This window comes from Lepisma saccharinum, chromosome 27 (genome assembly GCF_977018435.1).
Source record: "Lepisma saccharinum chromosome 27, izLepSacc3.1, whole genome shotgun sequence".
In the NCBI taxonomy this organism is placed as follows: domain Eukaryota; kingdom Metazoa; phylum Arthropoda; class Insecta; order Zygentoma; family Lepismatidae; genus Lepisma; species Lepisma saccharinum.
This window is the reverse complement of record NC_139255.1, coordinates 24,421,436-24,432,520: the sequence shown is the minus strand read 5'-3', so window position 1 is coordinate 24,432,520 and position 11,085 is coordinate 24,421,436. Positions and strand designations below refer to the sequence as shown.

The following is an 11,085-nucleotide window of genomic DNA, read 5'->3' as shown; positions in this document are numbered from 1 at the left end:
TTTGTAAGTTCCCTAGCAACGTCCGTTTCCACGGTGAACAATAACCACGGCAAACTCTCTAAATAATTGTTTGTTATTATACCTCTAAACATTTAATTAAAACAACCACGATGTAAATATGTTCGCATTGAGTTTACCAATATATACGTTTCGCTTATTTGGAAAGTTGTGAACGTAACTCTGTGTGTGTACGGGCTCTAATATGGTACAAATATATAAAATATTAAATTGTCTATTTTCTTAATAATAAAGTAAGTAAGCAATAACCGTTTCAAGATAGTTAGTTAGGTTTCTTGTATAAACGAATTCAAGAGCGCCATTAAATTGAGAAAACAATATTTACGTCTTTTGTCATTTTCACATTTTTAAACGTAATTAGAGAATTTTTCGTCATTCCCCTAAAATTACTACCTTGCCCGTATATTCTAACGCTTGTATTTTAAAATACGAAAAGTCTAGCATAATTCACTTATGCTAGACTTTTCATAATTCGTATTCACTTACAGTAGTTTTCTGGGTGAAATAAACTTTCTTTAAGTTCCCTAGCAAGTCCGTTTCCATGATGAACAACAGGCACGGCAAGCTCTAAGGAATTGAATGTCATTATACCCCGTAAACATTTAGTTAAAACAAGCACGATGTAGATATTTACGCATTGAGTATAACAATATATACGGAATTGTATCTGGGCTGAAACTCCTTATTATGTAGATGTCACTCTTGTTTGAGCCACCTTTTCAAAGCCAGGAGTTGAATCATCTGTGTGCTATTGATCTTTGAGAGATATAATGTATCTCGACAATTAAGAATTGAAGGAAACAATGTGTGCTGCAAAAAATGCCCGTGGCAACGGTTGCTAAGGACGTGAAAAAAGGGCATTTTCACCCTTAAGGAAGGGCCAATTGAGCGATTTCTTAATTTTCTAGGCTTTTTGGGACGATTTCATGGGGGATCGTAATCGGGCATTTTTCACCTCCGGGGCTTCCTTCATGGAGAACATTTATGTCAGTGAGTGAGTGGTGAGATTGGGGCTATATATATAAGTTTGAAAAGTTTAGAAAGTAACTTTATTTTTGTATGGGCTCTAATAAGGTACAGATATTCAAACTATTTTTGTCTATTTTCTTCATAATGAACTGAGTAAATAATAACCGTTTCAAGATAAGTAGTTGGATGTTTTGCATCAACGAATTGAACAGCGACACTAATTTGAAAATGCAATATTTACGTATTTTGTTGTTTTCACATTTTTGAACGTAATTGGATAATAACTGTTTTCCGTCATTCGCCTCAAATCCCTACCTTGGGTCTGTAATAAATTCTGATGCTCGTATTTTGAAATTCGGAAAGTCTAGCATAATTCCCTTACAGTAGTTTTCGGGGTGAAAATAATCTTTCTTTAAGTTCCCTAGCAACGTCCGTTTCCATGGACAACAACAGACACGGCAAGCTCTAAGGAATTGCATGTCATTATACCCCCTAAACATTTAGTTAAAACAAGGACGATGCAGATATTTACGCATTGAGTATAACAATATATACGTAATTGTATCTGGGCTGAAACTTCTTATTATGTACGTAGATGTCACCCTTCTTTCAGGCACCTTTTCAAAACCATGAGTTGATTCATCTGTGTGTTACTTATCTGTGAGAAATATAATGTAGCTGGACAATTAAGAATTGAAGGAAACAATGTGTGCAAAAGAAATGCCCGTGGCAACGGTTGCTAAGGACGTGAGAAAAGGCATTTTCACCCTTAAGGAATGGCCGATTGAGAGATTTTTGAATTTTCTCGGCCTTTTGGGACGATTTCATGGGGGTCGTAATCGGGCGTTTTTCGCCTCCGGGGCTTCCTTCGTGGAGAACATTTATGTCAGTGAGTGAGTCAGTGGTGGGATTGGGGCTTTATATATATTGGACTCGCGTACTTTCGACGTGGCCTTTGGCCACGTCTCGTACGCTCGCATGAGTGACCTTCGGCAACGTTGTGGACGCAATCACGTTATACTGTAGATGGGCTTCTCAATGATCTTAATGACTTTGAAAATATCTGCATTTTGTATTGGATGAAGGGAAACAAGTGTATAAGATTGCTAATTTGAAAAGTTTAGAAAAAAACTTTATGTGTGTACTCTAATATTGCATAAATATTCAACACATTATTGTCTATTTTTATAATGATAAACTTGGTAAATATTGTCAGTTTCAAAATAGTTAAGATATTTCATATAAACGAATTCAATAGCGGCACTAAATTGAAAATGCAATATTTACGTCTTTTGTCATTTCCACATTTTTGAACGTAATTGGATAATAACTGTTTTCCGTTATTCCCCCCAAATTCCTACTTTACGTCTGTAATAAATTCTGACGCTCATATTTTGAAATACGAAATGTTTAGTGTAGTTCACTTACAGTACTTTTTGGGGTGAAAATAAACTTTCTTTAAGTTCTCTAGAAACGTCCGTTTCCATGGTGAACCACAAGCACGGCAAACTCTCTAAATAAGTGTTTGTTATTATACCTCTAAACATTTACTTAAAACAACCACGATGTAGATAATAATTTCGCATTGAGTTTACCAATATATACGTAATTGTATCTGGGCTGAAACTCCTTATTATGTAGATGTCACCCTTGTCTGAGCCACCTTTTCAAAGTCAGGAGTTGATTCATCTGTGTGTTGTAGATCTGTGAGAAATATAATGTATCTCGACAATTAAGAATTGAAGGAAACAATGTGTGCAAAGGAAATGCCCGTGGCAACGGTTGCTAAGGACGTGAAAAAAGGGCATTTTCACCCTTAAGGAAGGGCCGATTGAGAGATTTTTAAATTTTCTCAGCCTTTTGGGACGATTTCATGGGGGGTCGTAATCGGGCGTTTTTCGCCTCACGGGCTTCCTTCATGGAGAACATTTATGTCAGTGAGTCAGTGAGTGAGTGGTGGGATTGGGGCTATATATATATTGGACTCACGTACTTTCGACGTGGCCTTTGGCCACGTCTTGTACGCTCGCATGCGTGAACTTCGGCCACGTTGTGGGCGTAATCATGTTATAGATGGGGTAAAATGTCACCATGTTTTATTGGATGAAGCCAAACAAGTGTATAACTTCGCTAATTTGAAAAGTTTAGAAAGTAACGTTATGTCTGTATGGCCTCTAATAAGGTACAAATATTCAATATATTATTGTCTATTTTCCTAATAATAAACTGAGTAAGTAATAACAGTTTCAAGATAATTAGTTGGATGTTTTGCATAAACGAATTCAATAGCGACACTAAATTGGAAATGCAATCTTTCTGTCAATCTCCTGAAATTCCTACCTTGCCTCTGTAATAAATTCTGACGCTCGTATTTTGAAATTCGAAAAGTCTAGCATAATTACCTTACAGTAGTTCTTGGGTTGAAAATAAACTTTCTGTAAGTTTCCTAGCAACGTCCGTTTCCATGGTGAACAACAAGCACGGCAAACTCTCTAAATAATTGTTTGTTATTATACCTCTAAACATTTAATTAAAACAACCACGATGTAAATATATTCACATTGAGTTTACCAATATATACGTTTCGATTATTTGGAAAGTTTTGAACGTAACTCTGTGTGTTCGGGCTCTAATATGGTACAAATATACAAAATATTCAAAATTGTCTATTTTCTTAATAATATAGTGAGTAAACAATAATTGTTTCAAGATAGTTAGTTAGATTTCTTGTATAAACGAATTCAAGAGCGACATTAAATTGAGAAAACAATATTTACGTCTTTTGACATTTTCACATTTGTAAGCGTAATAGAAAAATAATTGTTTTCCGTCGTTCACATCAAATTCCAACCTCTCCTCCTTAATAAATTCTGACGCTCATGTTTTGAAACACGAAAAGTCTTGCATAATTCCCCTACAGTAGTTTTGGGGGGTGAAAATAAACGTTCTTTAAGTTCCCTAGCAACGTCCGTTTCCATGGACAACAACAAGCACGGCAAAAACTCTAAATAATTGTTTGTTATTATACCTCTAAACATTTAGTTAAAACAACCACGATGTAGATAATATTTTCGCATTGAGTTTACCAATATATAGGTAAGTAATTGTGTCTGGGCTGAAACTCCTTATGTAGATGTCACCCTTGTTTAAGGCACCTTTTTGAACTAGGTGTTGATTCATCTGTGTGTGATCTGTGACAAATATAATGTAGCTAGGCAAATAAGAATTGAAGGAAACAATGTGAGCAAAAAAGAAAAGCCTTGGAAATGGTTGCTAGGGACTTGAAAAAAGGGCATTTTCACCCTTAAAGAAGGGCTAATTGAGCGATTTTTGAATTTTCTCGGTCATTTGGGACAATTTCATGGGAGGTCGTAATCGGGTGTTTTTTTTTGCCTCCGGGGCTTCCTTCATGGAGAACATTTATGTCAGTGAGTGAGTGAGTGGTGGGAATGGGGTAATTTTTCGAGGGTGTAGTTTTTAATATTGTTGTACAAAAATTGAGTGGAAATGTCCATTGAAAAATAATTGTTTTCCGTCATTCCCCTCGCACACTTTCGACGTGGCTATTGGCCAAGTCTTGTGCGCTCGCCGATGTGACGTTCCGCGACTTCTTTAGTTCCACCATGCTCCTAATGTCGTTGAATATGTCAGCATGTATTAATGTAGTATGAAAACGAGTGAGTACGATCGTTTATTTGAAATTTTTAGAACGTAACGTTGTAAGTGGCTGGGCTCTAATAATCTTGCGAATATACAAAACATTATTGTCTATTTCCATAATAGTAAGGTGGGTGAATAATATCTGTTTCGAAGTAAATAGTTAGATGTTTTATACATACGAATTCAACAGCGACATAAAATAAAAAAAGCAATATTTACTTCTTTAGTCATTTTTATTTTTTAAAAAAGTACGTTCTCTAATGTACGTGTGCGTGGATGTTCATTTTAAAGTTATCTAGCATCGTCTGTTTCCAGGTTAAGGAACAACTAAAGTATTACATGTGTAAAAATTTTAAAACAGCCATGATGGAGATACTTTTATATTGAGTAGTAAGTTCTTACTGTTCATGTAATCTTTGGACTGACTCATGTAGATGTCATATCTTTTGAAGTATGTTTTACTACGTAAACTTGATTCATTTATATTAATCTTGAGACAATGTAAAAATGACTCTTCTCGCAAATATAAATTTTTGGACTGTTGCCTATATGCATTTCAAACTTGTTTGAAGTCTTTTTCCAGACCTTGTTTTTTAACACATTGTGCCTTGGAGATTTAGAACAATGTATTACTGCTTATGTTGTACCACATCATGAACAAATTGTAAGGTCATTCATGGATAATTATTTTTTATTAATTAAAAGTAAGCAATATGTATATTTTTGTTAATGGAGTATCCGAGTAACATACATTAACTCTCCGACTGTGAAGAATCACAAATAAATTTTCTGTACACTATATTTTTTACGTGCGCAACACCGTCTATGATTTTTTCTGAGGGTACTAGAATTCTAACATTTCTAGGTGATCTAACACGGCTCATCGCTACATACAGTTGTCCATGTGCGAAACAGTCTGAACGAAGATCCACGCCTACAGCATCTATGGTTTGACCTTGACTTTTGTGTATGGACATAGCGTAGCACAACTGCAGGGGAAACTGTCTCCTGTACATCTGTAGTGGGCTCCCGATCACAATACTAAACCTAAACACTATTCTTGGTATGCCGAAGTGTTGGTTGTCTCCTGGTCGCCGCACCGTGATCAACCGAGGACTTATGGCTACAATATACACTTTGGTACCGTTCATTAGTCTATCGTCGAAATTTAGGTTTCGCGTAATTACACATAAAGCTCCCACCTTCAAACTGAGGATGTGATCTGGAACTCCTTTCCCACGTGCATGGTGAAGCATCTCCACGTCTACATCAAAGCCATCTGCATCATCCTCATCGATGTAATCATAACTGCACATATCATGGACGTTTCCATCCAGTGAACGCATAAGTATTGAATTTATCTCATCCACATTGGAATTGTGTGTGCAGAGAATGGATGATCTATCTTTGTTTGCCAATACTTCAGGGGGGAAAACAAATTCAATTAGATTTTCCAAACAGGTTTCCACTTGAATATTATACATAGGAATACTTTTACCGCAGGCACCATGACTTAAACTGTTGTTCCCAATTTGTATCAGAAATTGAGAGTACTCCTCTTCGCCATGAGTTCTTTGTGGTGTAGTCAGCCTAAATATACGTAAAAAGTCCCACACATACGAAGACCGTAATGATACCGATACAATATCAATTTCTGATCGGGCATTCGGTAAGACTGGTGGAATTTGACGAAAATCTCCTGCAAAAATAATGATTTTGTTTCCAAATGGCCTCTGCGATTGCATCAGATCACGGAGAGATCTATCCAGTAATTCAACTACATATCTATGAGACATGGGAGCCTCATCGTAAATGATTACTGTGTACTCCCGAATAAGCTCTGCACGTTGGGAACCATTGGTGAGACCCCAAAAACCCGTTCCATCACCTAGGTCTAAAGGTATCCGAAACATGCTGTGAGCGGTGATACCTCCCTCCATGTTCAATGCTGCAATGCCAGAGCTAGCCACACAGAGAACAATGCAATTTTGTGACCTTATATGTGCTGCTATCACCTGTAGCAATAGCGTCTTTCCGTAACCTCCTGGGCCATCAATAAAAAGTGAACGACTGTAGTTTGATGATGAACTAGTCTGACTTGCCATATGGTCAATATAATTAAACACGCAGCGTTGTTCTTCCGATAATTTAGCTTTCCAATATTCTAGAAATGTCCTTAGCGAAGATGAATTGTACATTAATCTCTCTCTTCCGAGCTCAGTAGAATTGTCTTCAACGTCTGGAAGACCATGATCTCTCAAACAAGTCCCGTGGCGGCGCATGCCACGTTCAATTTCGATGAGCGCCAAATTGTATGCACGGAGGGTATTATTACGAATGCTTTCCAGGAAATATTCAGAGAGACAGTGTTGAAATTCGTCCCACAAATCTGAAGCTGGAGCACCAATATTGCAGAGCAAAACGAAAAAAGAGCGCAAGTTGTGTGCAGTCATAAATACTGATGCTTCAGCCATTGCGTCTCTATATTCCTCCCCGTTATTGATAAGACCCAGTGCTCGGGCTGCTTCTTGAAAGGTGGAGCAACACTCCCCTCCTCGTCTAATCAGGTCTCTAAAACTACGGCAAGCGAATCTAGAAAGCAATATACGAAGATAATACAAGACGAGCAACCACAGTACCCCGTTGTCTGAATGTTATAAAATGTTTCCCATCAGGATGCATGTGTATGGGGACTGTAGTTTTGGGTCGCCTAGTATGAACAATATATTTTTCATGAAAATCAATGTACGTTAGGTTGTCGAACTCTGGCAAAGATGGTGGATTTAAATATATGGTAAGCTTAGATGAAGACCGCTGAACAGCCTCAGCCTCCTCACCTGGTCGGAATATCAGTAACTGCTTTCCTTCTAGATGTACAGGTAATACTTCTACAGTAGGTTCCCTGCCCGTTATATTAAACTCTAGTACCCGCCAAGCTGCGTCACTTGCTCCGATATACCTCTTTGTAACGTACTGCTCAACTTCATTAACCTTATCTTCGGGCACCACAGCGACACGCCTCAATGAACTTCCTTTGGTTATATATTTGAAAAGATACTTCACAACTCTTCGTGCAGAAGCAATCTCAAGATTTATGTGACATTCATATTTCAGCAGTAAGGAAGAGTTGTATGGCACCACCCACGAATCGCTAATTTCTACCTGTCGGCCACCTTGCTGAAGCAAGGCAGTATTTTCAGTATTCCTACGGTAATGAACAAATCCTCTATCGTCTATGTATGTGACTTGTGTATGGGGCTTTGGGAACCATTTTGTGCATTGCTGTTTCTCAGCATCCCAACATGGCACGTTCGTGAGATTTGGCGGGCCGCACGGACCGTGAATCATGTGACGAATAACAAGCTCTCTCAGTCAACCACCAGCTTCCTCAGATCCTGGAATGTCGGCCCGTATCACTCTGTCAACATCCGTAGACTGCCTAGGACCGCCCCCTTCGATTCTGAAACATATGTGCGCATGCGGTAATCCCCTCATTTGGAACTCTACCACCCACACAATGTATACTACTTTCCCAAGAAAAGCAGCACTCCTAAGGTCACGTAGTATCTCCTCCAGTTTTATATGGAACACCCTACAGCACACTTGAGGCTCACTCTTGCATGTTCTGTGAGTCGATAGCCTGATTTCTGGCCACTGGCCGTAAGTTGTAAATGTCAGAAAATATGTAGGGCCACCAAGTCGTCCTACTAATGCCATTGCATCTAAATAACGCATCTTCATGTATTTAGGTCCACCAGTGAATGTGTTAGGGAGGTAAATTCGACCAGGTATGAAACCACCCTCTCCTAGAACGGTTTCATCTCTGCGGATAGTATTCACTACATGCTCTCTTTGATCAGATGTCCCTATCTCTAAGTCCAACATTTAGTTCCTGGTGGCTGTAACAACACTTGATTCCACCTCATCTAATGGGGCACTTCTGAGACTAGAGCTCGAAGTATTCCTTTGTGAATAATTAAGAAAGCGTAACCTCTCTTCCTCTATCCGTACGTACATATCGACGAGCCAAGTCTCTGACAACCTACCATATTGTGTGAAACGCTTTTCCGACATTAGTAGGCTACGAACATATTTAAGCTGTGATAGTTTGCAACCTTTATTATCCAATCGGTTTATGTACCATCCACGAGTTCCTTCTGGATACAGCAGTGGGTACTGGAAGGACTCACACAGTGGGTGGTTGGAATCTATTGTGCGAGGCTTGGCTTCTCCCATTTTCCAAATGCATATCGTACGAGGATTAAGTACCTCAGACTCTGTTCTAATTACAGCTGCTATTTCCATGCTCTGTGGTCTGTCACCAAGAACTGGACCGTGAGTTTTTCTAGTGGCTGTTTCAAAAACAAGATGAGCCTCATCCGATGGTTCATCACTTAGCCGTTTTAACATATTTATAAAAGGATTACGAGCACGCAAATATTCAGATATTGCATTCACCACGTTTGAATTAAGGAATTCCCTTGTTGCCCAACGAATCCTCTCCTCGCCGTCGTCTACATACACTGAGCTATGGTTTGGGTACGGACCTCTGTAGGCAAGGTCAAAGACCCGATGGTAAGTCCTGCCTAATATTTTCACGAAGGAAAGCCCAGTCTTGAGATGGTGCCAACCTTGTGGAATAACCAGAGCACTGAAGGCGAACAAATCATTGTACATCCGAGGCCTTTTGATGAAATCAGGATGTTCATAGAAATTACCTGAAAGTTGCGGAAATTTAACAACGTTGTACCTTCCCTGACCACAACACCATTGGATTTTCCCTCTCTCCTCCTCAAACAATGGAGCACTACAATAGCTACACTTGTAACAATTTTGAGAGAGTAATGATGGATTTTTCAGGCGGTAAGGTTGAATTACATGTAACTGCTCTTTTGAGTAAAAAGCAATACCTTCGCAATGCCTTAGAGAATTCGGGAGATGCCTTACTGTTCGCTTCTCGTAGGACTGAGATGCCTGTCTATTTATGTCCTTCTTCTCTGCAGCATACCTCTGAACAGCTGCCTGGTTTACCTCTGGGTGTTTCTGCATGTAACGCTGAACAGCTGCCTGGTGTACCTCAGGGTGTTTCTGCGTGTAACGCTGAACAGCTGCCTGGTTTACCTCTGGGTGTTTCTGCGTGTAACGCTGAACAGCAGTTCTGTTTATGTCTGGATGGGATATAGCGTATCGTTTAACTGCTTCGCGATGTTGTTCCGCTGTGGTATTAGATGAAGTTTTTGGCCGTCCTCTCTTTAACTTTGGAGGGCGCCCGGCCTTTCCAACATAAACGTCTGACTTTCTACTCCGACCGGTATTTCCAATTGACAATTCTGACTGTCCTGCAACCTCTATTGGCTCTGTTGTCCTTACGTCGGAATCATTTTCTACATGAGCCTCCGAACGAACACCAAGTTGGAGTTCAACTAGTACGCGATGCACAACATAAAATCGTAATACGCCATCGACAGCAGAATTTATTAGCAAAACCCGCGCTAAGCACACAATATTTTCACATTTAAAAAGTCGCGCAAGATTGTCATATTCGAAATGAATATCATGTACACCCCTTTCATTCACTGCATGCGAACTGTATACATAGAAACACCCATCAAAAAACCAAAATGAGACAGTGTATGTTTGTCCTGTGAACAGATAACCACAATTGTTTGGAGAATTTTCACACACGGTCATCAAGTTTGCAGCCAACTCCTGTATGCTATCTGGTATATTTGACTCTCTCAGTGGAAATCGCCCGTCCAGCACAGGTTCTACTCTTCCCAAGTTTATCTTTTGAGACAGAACAACAAGCTCTGCCGGCAGCTGCTCTGGTTCCAGGAAGATATCATCACCCACAATTTGACAATATAAGTTATGACCTTCATGTAGTAAGGCGTCTATAATGTCAGTAGAAAATGAATTGTTCGAAATAACATACCAGGCAATAGCACATGCAGAGTTTGCCACGCACTGGGCGTTTCTTCCCTCTGTGAAGATTCTCAAATCTCCTTGATGTGTTGTGCCGCTTGCAACGCATGTAAAGACATCTGATGTATCCATTTAAAAAACAACACACTAACAAAAAATATTGTATAAAACATATATCGTAACTTACAGTGCAGCCTTTTCTAGTCTTGTCTAACTATCAGAACATTATCCATCGAAGCAGCACAAACCGTCATACAGGAAAACTGTAATATTGTAATCCAACTATTATCCATGTACAATTGACATTTTCTATTCATTTGTTTTGTCAACAGACTTTAAGAAAAAATGAAAAAGCAGGATATATATATGTAACTTGCAATTGGCAGATTCAGCCCACATATTGCAAACACGATAAACATTTCATGAAAACAGTCATGGTAGAGCTATTTTTGTATTTAGAATACCAATGAAGTAAGTTGTATACAAATGTTTATGTAATATCTGACCTGAATC

The 11,085-nt window shown here is 39.0% G+C and overlaps 1 protein-coding gene across 1 annotated transcript; it reads right to left on the bottom strand.

The window, feature by feature from the left end:
• Nucleotides 1-5,399: 5,399 nt before the first annotated feature.
• On the bottom strand, nt 5,400-6,752 carry LOC145980198 (ATP-dependent DNA helicase PIF1-like). The gene has a single exon (XM_083113226.1). It carries the CDS (start codon nt 6,750-6,752, stop codon nt 5,400-5,402), a length of 1,353 nt encoding a protein of 450 aa, XP_082969352.1.
• Nucleotides 6,753-11,085: the final 4,333 nt, after the last annotated feature.